Here is a 13,382-nt window from a genome sequence, read left to right as displayed (position 1 = left end):
GCCCTTCTTTTTCATGCAGTTGTATGCTTTACTTTAGTTGTGATTGCTGATACCCTGGACCACATAATTGCTCACAGTTGTTATTTAGTAATTAACACAGTCATTATGGTAAATACATTGATAAAACCTTACAAATGTGTCAAGACAGCTGTTTAAATCCATGCACTTCATGCATAGAAGATGGTTGTCCTTTTGAGGGCTGTAGAGCCCTGCCGTGGAGACAAAAAAAAAAGCAGTGTTTGCTGCATGTCCATCCTCTCCCCAGCCTGTTACCAGTCCATTCAGACCTCCACACCTCCCTCCAGAGAGCTGTTAACCTGCTTCACCCTGCTCCATCCATTTCAGACCGAGATCCTGCAGCCTGCGAAGGCAAGAAACTAATCCACACAATCACATGCACCACCCTGCAAACCCTTCTATTTGTCTCTTACCAGGCTATTGTTATTTCCAAGTGGTTTTTGAACAATGTTGCACCTCGAACAATATCTCCACAATGCTGTGCACTCCAGACCTCACACATAACATCAATTTTGAGCCTTAGGAATACATTTTCTTCAGTGTCTCCACCACATAGCAAAAATTGCTTTCTACTGGTTTCTAACAAACCGCATGGGACACACAAATACAAAACTGGACAGTCACTACACTTCTCTCTATAGCTGCCACCATACAGAATGCAACACTGCTCAAATGCACATAGCTAATGAATACTAACAGTTGTATTACAAAGAGTGATATGTTTAGTCAGATGTCCCCTTTGAACAGCTTTCTCTGAACGGGAGGTCCTTTAGTCCTTAAAAGACTGTTAATTGTCAGTATGTCTTTGGAAATGTGACAAATTTCTGCACATGTAGCGTCCTAGGGGACTCCAGGTACTCTACAGTCTTTGCCTGTTTTATAGCTGTGCCATTGTCTGTATGGATTGATTTTTAAGCAGTAATTTATCAGAAGGGCCGCCTTAAGGTGGTAGTTCAGGCTGGAGATGCCAGCGTTCCTATTTCATGCCACTTCTCAGCACCTGATTGGCTGCGATGAGCATGACGCTGATGATGAAAGCGATGGCAAAAGCACATATCAGGCTCTTGCGCACACATGTTTGCTTGACTTGCTGCGTCGGGCTGGAACCTGAGGAAGAAAAAAAAAAAAAGAAGAAGAAGAGGGAGGTGAATAAGAAAAAAAAAAGAAGAACCAGAAGGTCCATTGAACCCGCTGTTATTTCATGCTTGAGAGATATCTGAGAGTAATTTCCGAATGACAGAGCTCATCACAAAACCTTACAATTACATGAGCACAATTATAAGGAATGAACGCTGCCAAGAAGATTTGTTTCCACACCTGTATGCCACGTAACTGCATCGAGATTGAAATGCTGATTGGAGTTTTGGAACAACAAATAGATTCATGCCTGACTGGCATAATAAAGGCCGCTCATCAGAACAGCAGCGCTCAAAGAAAAAGGTTGTAGTCTACCTGCAGAATCATCTGAACCAAGGTATATAAAGCAAAAGAAAATGATCAAATAGAAACTTTATTCTGCCTTACTTCTGTCCAAATAGAAGAGATTTCAAACATTTTAAATCTGATGTCTTTTGAATAACATTCCTGTTTTTAGAGGACATTGCTGCTCACTGATAAAAAACACATCTTAAGAAAAGTGTCCCACAAGAGAGAATAGCTTCTCATTGCAAATCATAGAGTGGCTTTTGTAAGGCTCTTAAAAAGATGTCTGTATAATAAGCAAACTGTACTCTATAACGATTTTGTGTAAATGAACCATCCAAACAGCATTCCCCCTTTGAGACATCATTTCACCACAAGTACACATTAAGGTTATTTAGCATTGAAGAGGTGGAATTAACTCTTAAATGGTGGACATTATCCCCAAACCTGCCTCAACTTCAGTCGGGGATTTCCCGCATTTCTGACTGTGACTTTCAAATGAGCTTCTTGAAAACAGTGCTCTCCATGCAGAGTCTGTGTAGGCGGATGGAGATTTAGCTAGTAATTTTTTCTTGTAAGGAAAAAGCAACAGGGGAGACGGAACAATGACATTTTCCAGCACAGTCGCTCTGTTCGCAGAGATAGGAGAAATTGATATCGCTTATTTCTGCTGCCTCTGTAAGAGCTGCATTTTGGTGCAGAGTGATGAGACTATTTTTTTTAATGTGCTGGTGTTTTCAAAGATACCTCATGTTAAATATCTAAGCAACATCTGAAGATATCTTTGTCACATGTCAGCGTTTTTATTGAATACCCACTGGAGATAAATTGCAGGAAATCAACCCTCTCTCTCTCTCACTTCTGTACCTCTTTGAGAGAGACAAGAGCTGATTTCTGATACTGCAAGTATTTCTCTTCTGAATATGACTGCTGTGTGACTTATCCTGTTCAAAGTAAAGGCATTCTTAGGCTGTTCAATGTTTCAATACAGGTTTTCATCTCATACCCCAGCTACAGTTACATTGCCATTTTGAGAAAAACCCAATTGGATTTTAAGCATAACTCAGCAGATGGATAAATCTTTCAGACTGTGATTTCAGAGCCCCTTTTACACATGCACTTCAATCCTGTAAATTCTCCCAAAGTTTTAGATTGCGCTGCTTGTGTGAAAGCAAAATATTTATGATAATAAAAAGATTTTTTTCCCAAGTTTAATCCACACTTTTCTTGCAAACCCCTAAGGAAACTTTGCCAAGAACTTTGGGTGAGTCAGTGTTTGACACTGCAGAATATATTCTAAAATTCTCATGAGCCAATGAATGTTACATACAGCAATGAAACATGTAAAGGAAAAACTGTATCGTAGCATCAAACTCCACCTCCACCATCAACCTGATACTGTGACCGAATGCCGACTCAGACTACACAAATTCAACCAAATGCACGTCAGGAACAACAAATGGTCTTGTGGTGTGACATAACTATTGATGCATCCAAAATGCCCATCAACCAAAATTAAACCAGACAAGGATGTCAGAATTTTTCTTGCATAATCGTCTTACTTCACACCCTAACCCGAGGTCATAGCATGAATCCTGCCTAGCAATAGGATAGCATTTGCTCTTATCTTTGTATCATTATTTACCAGAGTGACATTAAACAAGGCTTTACTTGTTCTCCTTCCAGAGATTTATGTTTACATACACGAGTTTCCTTGACATTTTATCACATTCATACCTTAAGTTCTATTTAAAGGGGAGCCGATCCATATTTTCCTTCTCCTGATATATCAGGAAGAGTTGATAATCGTTTCCTTTTTTTCTTGTCAGAACACAAGACAGCTAGCATCACATAGAGAATAAGTCTGATTCACTGTCTTTGACCCACCACCCTGAAGACCTGTGGACTTGCACATAGTCGTAGAGCATGCAATGAGCGGTTGGGATCACACTTGTAGTGTGGCCAGACTGTTGGCAAAGACATACAAGTCTCGTCACGTAGTCTGAAATGGACCTGTTGTGAAAGACCAGGAACATCATGTGGTCTGTACTGGCCTTAAGAAGCGGCTTCCTGAGGTTGGATTGAAATCTGAAAGCTTGGAGGTGGTCGGGCAAGTGACTCCCTCTAGCAGCTTTGGCTGTTTGAATTTATACATACTTTTTATTATAGATGTCTCAAAGGGCTTCTGGTATGATGAAGTAATTACAATGTGTTGTGAGACACTAGAGATCTTATAAGCATCAGTGTTGCACTTAAACACACTAAATGAGCATGTTCATTGAACAGTGAAATAATCAGTTAAGTGTTCATGTCATGAAGGAGATCAAGTGTATAGTTGACCCTGGAGACACTGAACCACTGCTCATATTTAGAGACATACTAGAAGTTTTGGTGTTTGCCATAGTGTCAAAAGTGGATTTACCACACTCTATGCATCCTGGTTGTCACTACAGACAAGGCTTAAAATGTAAAGTGCAGTAAAACCTCTGGTATGGCTTTCAGTGTAAAAGCCCAATATTTTGTTGTTGTTGTTTTTGTTTTGTTTTTAATGTTGAGACTATATCCACATTTTCAAAAAAGCTTTAATTATAAATGCATTTTTTGGGGCAGATCTTTATTTATTTAAGTCACATGAAATTTAGCTCTATGTTAGCATTTCTACTAGTCTTTGTTTCCAAAACACTCAGAAATCACACTGGCTGCTTGCACGTGCTATGTCAGTAATTCTAAAAACTTCAGGATGCATGATATTCATTTCTTTATCTCTTTTTGTACCCGTTGATGTGAACTAGATAATTTTATATAAACCAGATTCTCAAAGCATCAATAACAATATCAGTCAGCTCTGTACAAGGATGGCCACTAAGTTGCTCAGAATATTAAAAAAAAAAAAATGAAACAAAGAGGTGAAGTGCTGATTTTTTGGGCCTTTTTTTCGTCATTTAGTGTTTTTTCCAACATGAGTGACGAGAAAGGCCTGAAAGTTGAAGAATGGTATAAATACAATTTCCAAACAACCAAATTGTGGTAAGTAAAAATGCTGAGTAACATAGGAAAACGACTAGACACAGTGGCTGGTGACCAAAAACATTCATTTTAACCCTTGAAACCATATAAATTAAATTAAAATCACCATCAGCTGATGTATGCCATTAGTTTTTTAATGGTGTGATACAGCAGAGAAAAGAAATGTTAGAAGTGTAAAAGTCTGCTCTTACTGTCTATATCCACCTGGCAGTCCTCGGGGTTCTCTATGTGGTTCTCTTCAGTCATGATGATGTTCTCGATGTCTTTCATGGAGAGGTGATCACAGAAAGTGTCATACAGAAGCCTCTTCAGCTCCTCAACTGTTAACTTCTGCATGTCACACTGTGGAAACACAGAAATCAATATTAACAGGGAGTCTGCAAACTGATAGCTCAAAAACACATCATCATCCTTTGTTTGTTTGCTTATGCTGGCATTAAAAATCATTATAATGGATAGTCAGTTTACACCAGAGAACAAGACACAAACATTACTCTCTGGGTAAAAGATCCACCAAAATATCAAAGCTGCTGCGAGAATCCTTCTGTTTCAGCAAAACCCATTAACTGGTGACTGTACCTTCCAGACACAGGTGTGTTTATCTATATTAGCATGAACCTGGATATGAGGGTACAACAAGCTTTATGCTATAAAGGAGGAGGCTGGAGTGGAGGAGGTTAAGCCTTGCCAGCAGTAGCAATGTGGTGCATCAGCATTAATGCACACAGGGATTAGTGAGAAGTGCATCATATTTAAATATACCACTGTATTGACAGAAAGAGCTGTGATTGGCTGCAGGAGCTGGGAGGCAATAACTGGGATCATCTGGCCATCAGCTGGTCGTATGTCTACCATGTCCTGCATGAATTAACGTTGAGTTTCATTATATTAATCCATAAGTGGTCTTATTTGGAATTTTTTATAAAACAAAATTAACAGTTTGTGAAACAAGAAAACCTTGACAAAAATGCCGATCCAAGATGTGTGCTTGTTTTCAAAAAAGCCCATGTGTCATTTCAGCTCAGCCTGAGCCGAGCTCCTCTGTAGGACCGCAGGCTCTGTTTGATCAATCCAGCTGCACATGCTTGATACAACTATTCATGTATAATGTTATGTGAAGCCAGCCTATGCATCAGCCCCTAGGGTTTCTTGACTCTCCCAGCAGGTGTCTCTGCTTGTGATGCTTTTTTTTCATGCACGGGCAGCACCAAGAATTCCCATAAATCTCCCTCACGCTCGATTTAGAGCCTCACTCTTTGACAGCCTCTGTGGTGCTGTTATCACCTAACTACAACAAAGGCACACGCTCCATCCCATTAACTTCATCCCACTGTCAGTGTGAGCAGCTGATTATCTAATGAGGTGTCTGTAAATACATTAATATCTTTTTTACATAAAAATTGACTTTAATGTTTTAATAACTCTGTCTTCCACACACAAAGAGGCAGCGATATCGCCTTAAAGTCTTGAATAAGGACACACTTATTGAGAGAATTCAAACCCTGCCTGATTCAAATCCTCCTATTAATTCCCATAAGAATACAGCAATTAAACTGCTTTTCCATTTAAGTCATTCAGAGGCAAATTCTGAATAATTCTGCAACTGGAGTTTTTTTTTTTTTTCAACAGCTGTCTGTATTTTCTCTAATAAGCACGAAATGAGTTTTGAATACTGAGTACCTTCCAAAAAACGGAGTCAAAGTCAGTGCCATTGAACTTATCTGGCAACCCAGCTGCCGTAAGCTTTGGGCCCAGAAGAGTCACAAACTCCTCAAAGTCCACCTGGCCATCACCTGTGGAAAAAAAGAGGAACAGTTGGTCTTTATAGCCGCTGGTTTTACCACCTGCTACTGTCCAGTTTTTTGGGCAAATAGTGAGCAAATTGCTTTAGTGCTTTGTGGGCTTCAATAATATAAAACCCCAGCTGTGTGTTTGCCTTACCGTCCATGTCCAGTCTCTGGATGATGACCTCCAGCTCCACCTCGTTTGGCATGTAGCCCAGGGAGCGCATGGCCATCCCCAGCTCCTGCTTTGAGATGAACCCGTTCCCATCACGGTCAAACACTTTGAAGGCCTCACGGATCTCTGCAAAGAAAAGAAAACATGCACATGTAAGACTTTTGACAGAGCAGGATATGAAAGTGGGAAATGTTCCATCCAGCAAAGGCGAATTTGTTATGCCGCATCAGTGCTTGAGTCATAGTTATATGGGGGTTGGCAGCTCAGGAGAACAAATTCCACCAGTAAATGATAAAAAGGAACCAAAATAAAATTCAAAGAAATAGCCCTGAACAAAGAGAATGGGACAAATTTTCCCATTTTAAGAGCAGTTGTCCCTGCCTTCTTGTTTTTTTAGATTTCATGGGGATTAATCAAACTATGTAGTCTAACCCTCTAAGCTGCCAGAATCTCTGGAGCTTTAACACCAAAATAACCTGTGACATTACCTGCTGTCATATAAAGCACAATGTGTAATGAATGGTAGCATCTCCTGGCTTCATTTATTCATTTATTTTTTTAGAAAAAAAAAAAAAAACAGTGAGGGACAAAATCAGTAGCACCCACAGTGTCAAACTGTTACCCCAATTTTCAAATATTTCAGCACATGAAATAAAGAAGAAAAGGACAACCACATACCGCAGAAATAAAGTAAACAATGACGCGTGTCTGGTTCTGGGAAGAAGGAACTGAGGACCTGACTGAGCACACCTCAGGTCAAATACCAGATGGACTTTTGAGAATTGCATGGTTACAAACAACAAGATTATAAATCACCATTGTTCCAATTCTCATAGCAGTATCAGAAGTATTTCTGAAAAGTCAGAAATCAGTTCTTCCTCTCTGCTTGAAAACACTGCACACATGAACCACTGTTTTTAGAGCAGTGAAGAAGAATGCATTGAAGGTGTGTAATGGAACAAGCTAAATGTCAGAAACAAGGCTGTATTTTACACCTGAAAGGCTGACAAGTAAAACGAGTAAACTTCATCTCTAGTAACCTGATAAAGTATTTGAAGCGGCATCGCTCAGAGAAGCACAACTATTGCACATCCAAAACAACAATAAAGGAAAGGATAAAATGAACTAACAAAATAGTTTATTGTTTTAGACAACCAGCCACTGTCTGTCATGGGAAAAAGGGGATTTCACTGCTTAATGAAGCATTAGGAGCCAAAGTCATGGGTAAGTGTGCCAAGTCACAAATTTATATCTGAAACTGCCCTTCCCAAACTATTTGAAACAGTAAAGCCCAAAACTCAACGGCGCTGGCCAATGATGAAACAATTTGCCCCCATTATTTTCTATAAACGGCACTTTAGGCCACTGCTCTAGAACAGCTATTTTGTCCATCTCAACTGTCGTAGTAGAAGCTCTGTTTGAGAGCACAGAAAGAGATTTAGCGCCATCTTTTGTCCGAAGTGTAGAATAGACAGGAGGCCTGAGCTGCTGGTGAAATACTACTATTGTTTTTTTCACTTACCCAGTGAGGTAGGGAGGCGATCCTTAAGCTGGCTGTCAGCTCTAGTATCAAGCACCCGTCCCAGCAGTGACTGGTGGGGAGTTTGACAGTTGATCTGTGCCATCAGTGTGTGTTGGGTATGGAAATTGAAGAGGCTGCGAGGGTTTTGGGCTTTAGGAATTATTTCTTAGTTTTGCTCATGTTTTTTAGGGAATTACTGACATGCAAACTAAATGATAAAAGAGTCTTCCATGACGTTAATTATTGTTTGCATGTGTTTGTTAATGTGCGAAGGGTTTAATCTGAGACAGGGCATACAATAACCATAGCAATCATATAACGTCTATGCAGATGATACAGCTGTTTACATTTGATTGTAAATAATGATGTCATCTAATTCAAAATAGGGGCACCATAGAATCTGTGATAACTCTAAACTTGCATGACTTACATAGAAAAACTTTTTTTTGCAAATTGTTTACAGCAAAACAATTTGGTTAGCTAAATTCAATCAAGTGCTGACATTTGTTAGATGCTACTTCATCTATCTTACTCCCAGTAGATCCACTGTTTGAGATAATGTTACAATTATTTTCAAGTTATTTTCAAGACTTTTATAAATACTTAGAGAAGTAGTAAGCTTTTTTGATAACATATGCTCTGGAGTTGGTTAAAATCTACAAAGCTGGGTGCCAGTTTAGCTCAGCTGGTAGAGCAGGCGCCGATATACAGAGGCTATTGTCCTCAATGCAGTGGTCTCAGGATCGATTCCTGGCCTCTTTCCCCAACCCTCTCCCCATGTTCCTGTCTCTCTTCAGCTATCCTACCTAAAAAAAAAATAAGAAGAAGAAAAAAAGGCAGAAAAGCCCCCCAGAAAACTACAATGCCAATGCAGTGTAAAAAAGTGTTATATTTAATGAAAATAATAACATGGAAGACAATAACCTCTACTTTTAGAGCAGATTTGAAAATTCTAGTTACAATGAGTGCAAAGTAGCAGGGCTATAAAACAGACAAATAAAATCACCAGGTTCTATGTCTGTAGATATAACACATCTCTAGAGAGCCAATACATCTCCACAAAAAAGGAAATTCATCAAACACACCATCTTAAACATCATCAAAATTAATTCTAATAAGCCAACATCCCTGTATCACATTAACAGGTCTCTGATCTAAGGAAAAATGAGAGGAAGGGAAAGAGGATTGCCCCGTCTGCCAACACAGAGCCACAATCACTATAGGACATCTTCAAGCTGTTAATTCATCAGTTCAGCCACACTGCATATTTTGCCTCAGTCTCTGCCTGTTTATTCTTCATGAGAAAATGAATCCCTTCATTTATATGCAACAACATCCACAACCAAATCACCTATGATTTCAGACTTGTCAGATCCTTGTGTCACAGGCCTGATTAGCACACAAAAGAGCAGAGCAGGAGATGAATCTTAAGATAGAGATAATGAAAATCTTAAGAAAATGAAATAAAATGTCTGTAATCTCTTTTATCCAGAATAAGCTGAAAACAGTAAATGTAATGTTTAAGTAATACAAAAGTCAGAATCAGGTTCAAGGGTCTGACTGGACTGCCCCATACCGATGGTTGTCAAGGTAGTAAACGAGTAATCTGTGGTTTCAGTGCTAACTGATTTATCTCTAGCAAGGTTGTTTGAGATCCAGTGGGCAAAATACAAAGAATAAGTAAACTTGATAATGAGACACTTTAATTGCATGAGCACACACTCAGCTGATTGCCCTCTAGCTATGATGCTAACAACTAAAGTGGTAACATTCATGAATCCAGATGTACAGGAAGCAAAAAGTTATTTCATCAGGATGTAAAACCCCCAGTCTGCAAAGATGGGGAATTCTGCTTTCTTGGGGATGATTGTGTTTGCATAGCTCTTGGCTTGCCAGCTTTCTTATATTCATCAGCCGTGATAGAGAAATTGCAGCAGGGATGGGTGCACCATTCAGTCACTGCAGTAAATTATATACACAGTCTTTTCATAACTACTGCAAATACTTGAAAAAATGAATAAGAGAACTTCAGCACCTACAGTTTGGTCGACCACTGAAGCGTTGGCCCATTAACGCTCAACCTGGCTGTTTAAAAAAATGAAGCCAATGCAAAAGTGAAAAAAATGCACTGGAGGACTCCTGTAAAAGGCAAGAAATTCCTGTTAGATCTTTTGTCAAAATGCCCAATATACAGCAGACATTACCATGTTTACAGCCTAGTTCAAAAAACAGTTTTGGTCTGCAGCTGCTGCCTGTGTCAGGACAGGTTTCCTTTATATTGTCTGCATCTCTTCTGAGTGATATTTTCTTGAATCAGGAAATGTGAAGCATAGATCTTTTTTTAAACAATGTTACAGATTCTACCGAGGAATGCAGGATTTATTTTTGTATTGATAAGTGCTGGCAAGAAGCGCTCTGGAATTGAGATCTGAGCGCTGCTAGTGCAAAAAAGCTGTGGACACGCAGCTTAATCAAGTTGAAATAGAAAAACTGGAGGTATAACAGTACTGTATTTATCTTCCCTGTGGTGTTTACTACACCTGTGAACATGCATGCCTGGGATACAAAAAAAAAGAGAAATTACAGCCCTCTATGATTTTCCTGTCTCTTGGCTTTCAATCAAAAATAGGCGAACCCTCTATTCTTCAGACTCACTTAAGATGAGACATGGCGGTCATGCAGGCAGTCTAAAAGCTCTGATGTGTTAACTTGTACACCAAAATGAAAATCACGCCATGACATAGCTGTAACACAGCAACCACGCACCCACTCTAAACACCCAGAATTGTTACCAAATGTTGGCATTTCCATTATAGCAACCACATCGTCTTGCTGTAACACTATTCCCAAAACCAGTGCCACATATCACTGACCCTACTTCCATTGTGCCATCTATGCTCTGAATGGCAATAGCAACCTTCATAAACATGTTTATTTATAATGCAAATGGCTTTCCCTTCCTCATTGACAGCTGATAAGAGGTTTTAAAGTTAGTGAAGTGAACTACAAACTTTTCTCATCCACTGTAAAGCCAAAGGTCTAAAAAAGTGGAATTGCTTCTCCAGTGATTTGTGTCAAACTGGTAACAAATGACCAAGCCTCAGGCCAAAAATCCACAGCATGACAGGCTGTGACAAATATTTCAGTTGTGGAACAAAACATAAAACATCACTGATGGCAGGAAACAGCATGGGTTATCTGTGTGTAATGTGCTCACAGGGCTTCTGAAATAGTTTTTTTTTTTTTTTAAAGTACACATCCACAGAATAGAAACCCTGAGACGAGGGCTATCATGTATTACAACATATCACATCTGGGTCTGCAATATAGAAAACCAAGCTGAGTGACATTCACACGTTGGTTTTTCCAGCAACATGTCTTACAAGAGGTGAAGTTCCAATGAATGAAAGCCTCCAGCAGTGTGTTTTCTCCTCTTTTCCTGGGTGTGATATAATGGTTTATAGAAAAGCACCTCCTCAGTTTCCACCTGAGGTCTCTGCTCCACCTGTTTGCTTTGGAAAGAGGGTCTTTCCAGCAGACACATGCTGAAAAACACATGTTGCTACACAGTAGGGAAACACACTCTTAAATGAGATGCCAAAACAGTTCTGGTGAATACTCCGTCTCCCATGGAAGCTTTGTTTATTGATCAAATGCCAAGGAGAGCAAAACATCCCTACTAGTCAATTTTTTTAAGTATATTTCAGATAAAAGTTTGTCTGGTGTAATGAAATGTATTGTTGTGGGAGAACTTTATACCCTGTCACAAACCATTTACAGAATACAAATGCTTTCTGTGCTGCATGGGCCAGAATTTAATAAATGGCTTATCTAGTCCTATGAGATATGCAGCTATAAAGCTGGAAACGCGTATAGGCGATACAAATACAACATCAGCATCACTTGGCTGGGCTTGAAAATAGAACAGAGTCTTACTAGAAGAAATCTCTTAAGTACAGCAAACCAAGACTATATCCTTTCTAATTTATCAAAAAAGGCTGACTAATCATCCTCCAAAAGAATCAATTTCCCTTTTTGACCGCACACCATCCAGATAGAGCACTATCACTTTGAGAGCTTATCTTTGTGAATTGTCCTCAGGAGAGACGACTTTCTTCTCCTTCTCCCACTTCACTCAGTTAAACAAAAAAATGTACATGCTGGCCTCCATCGCGACCATTGTAATTGAGAATCTGCTTCTGACAAAATCAAATGTTCCCTCTACCTGACTGTGAATAAAACACTCCAGCAGGAAATAAGAAGTGAATAGCTCAGATATTAGCGTGTTTCTGCATACATGGGCCATATTATCCTGCCCAATCAAAGGGAGGTTGTTAACAAATTTTAACCAGTGCATTTAAAAAGGAACCGAATTTTTTGTTTAAATTAAAACAAAAAACTACAATGGGTCTGTAGCTGAAATACACTTTTATTCTCCTAAACAAAGTTATAATGTTACAAAAATGGGAGAATTATTGTTAGAGAGTTTTTTATGATTATCACAAAACACTGTTGTACGCTGTATGTAATTTTTTAACAGCCATTGAAATTCTGAGAACTCTTTTATTTCAGTATTTCCTGATTGAAAAATGACCACAAAGACAATGTATATTAAATATCCAGAGAGAGACTGGACTGTATTTCATGTTAGAAACATGCTTGAAACATTATGTTGCATCACATTGATTAGATCCATCCCAAAAACAACAAAATAATCATAGTGAGTGAACAAAATATTTTCAAGAATTTCTTTTTAGGGAATAAAGCTAATAGCCAACTCTACTTCATCAGCTTATAAAAGAGTATCATATCTTAAACTCTCCACATCACAATATAATACAAGTCTTTAGGACAGGAGGAAATATACAGTACTTTTAGCGCAATATCAATATCAATTTTCCTGCCACAAATCATCACTTTTGATCTACTCCATGCCATTTTTCCACACAGTAACATGGCCACCCAATTTGGGGGATAAAGGGGAGAGCTTCCCAGCTGGCATATGGCGAGAGGCGGGGCGCACCCTGAGCTGACATACAGAGACAGACAACCAGGCATAGTCACACGCACACCTACGGCCAATTAAGAGTCACCAATTAACCTAATGGGCATTTCTTAAGTGGTGGGAGGATGCCAGAGTACCCACGTATGCAGGGAGGATGCAAACTCCACAAAGAAAGGCCCTGACCGGGAAGCAAACCAGAAACTTTCTTGCTGTGAAGCAACAGCACTAATCCCTGCACCGCCATGCAGTCCAATATAGATTTGTGCTTTAGTAAAATATAAACTTTTTTAAACTTGGAAAGTAATATTGAAGCTAAGCTATGATGTCAGGATGATATAAGAAGATGAAGGAACCGCAATGAATTAAATAATTGTGAAACTAGGCAAAACAGGTGAAAACTGGCAAAAATGCATTACACAACAGTAAAAA

The 13,382-nt window shown here is 39.2% G+C and overlaps 1 protein-coding gene across 1 annotated transcript in view; it reads right to left on the bottom strand.

Annotated features, from left to right (window-relative positions):
* Positions 1–994: 994 nt before the first annotated feature.
* LOC121510360 (calcium-binding protein 7) overlaps positions 995–13,382 on the bottom strand; it is a 41,643-nt gene continuing 29,255 nt past the window's right edge. Inside the window, exons 2-5 of the mRNA XM_041788369.1 lie at positions 6,409–6,552; positions 6,148–6,260; positions 4,659–4,809; positions 995–1,125 (exon numbers count right to left, since the gene is read on the bottom strand). Coding sequence (XP_041644303.1) covers positions 995–1,125; positions 4,659–4,809; positions 6,148–6,260; positions 6,409–6,552 — 539 coding nt within the window. The remainder of the gene's footprint in view (positions 1,126–4,658; positions 4,810–6,147; positions 6,261–6,408; positions 6,553–13,382) is intronic.

This window comes from Cheilinus undulatus, linkage group 5 (genome assembly GCF_018320785.1).
Source record: "Cheilinus undulatus linkage group 5, ASM1832078v1, whole genome shotgun sequence".
Taxonomy (NCBI): Eukaryota; Metazoa; Chordata; class Actinopteri; order Labriformes; family Labridae; genus Cheilinus; species Cheilinus undulatus.
Note: the sequence above shows the minus strand (reverse complement) of the source record. Positions and strands in the feature narration are given on the sequence as shown.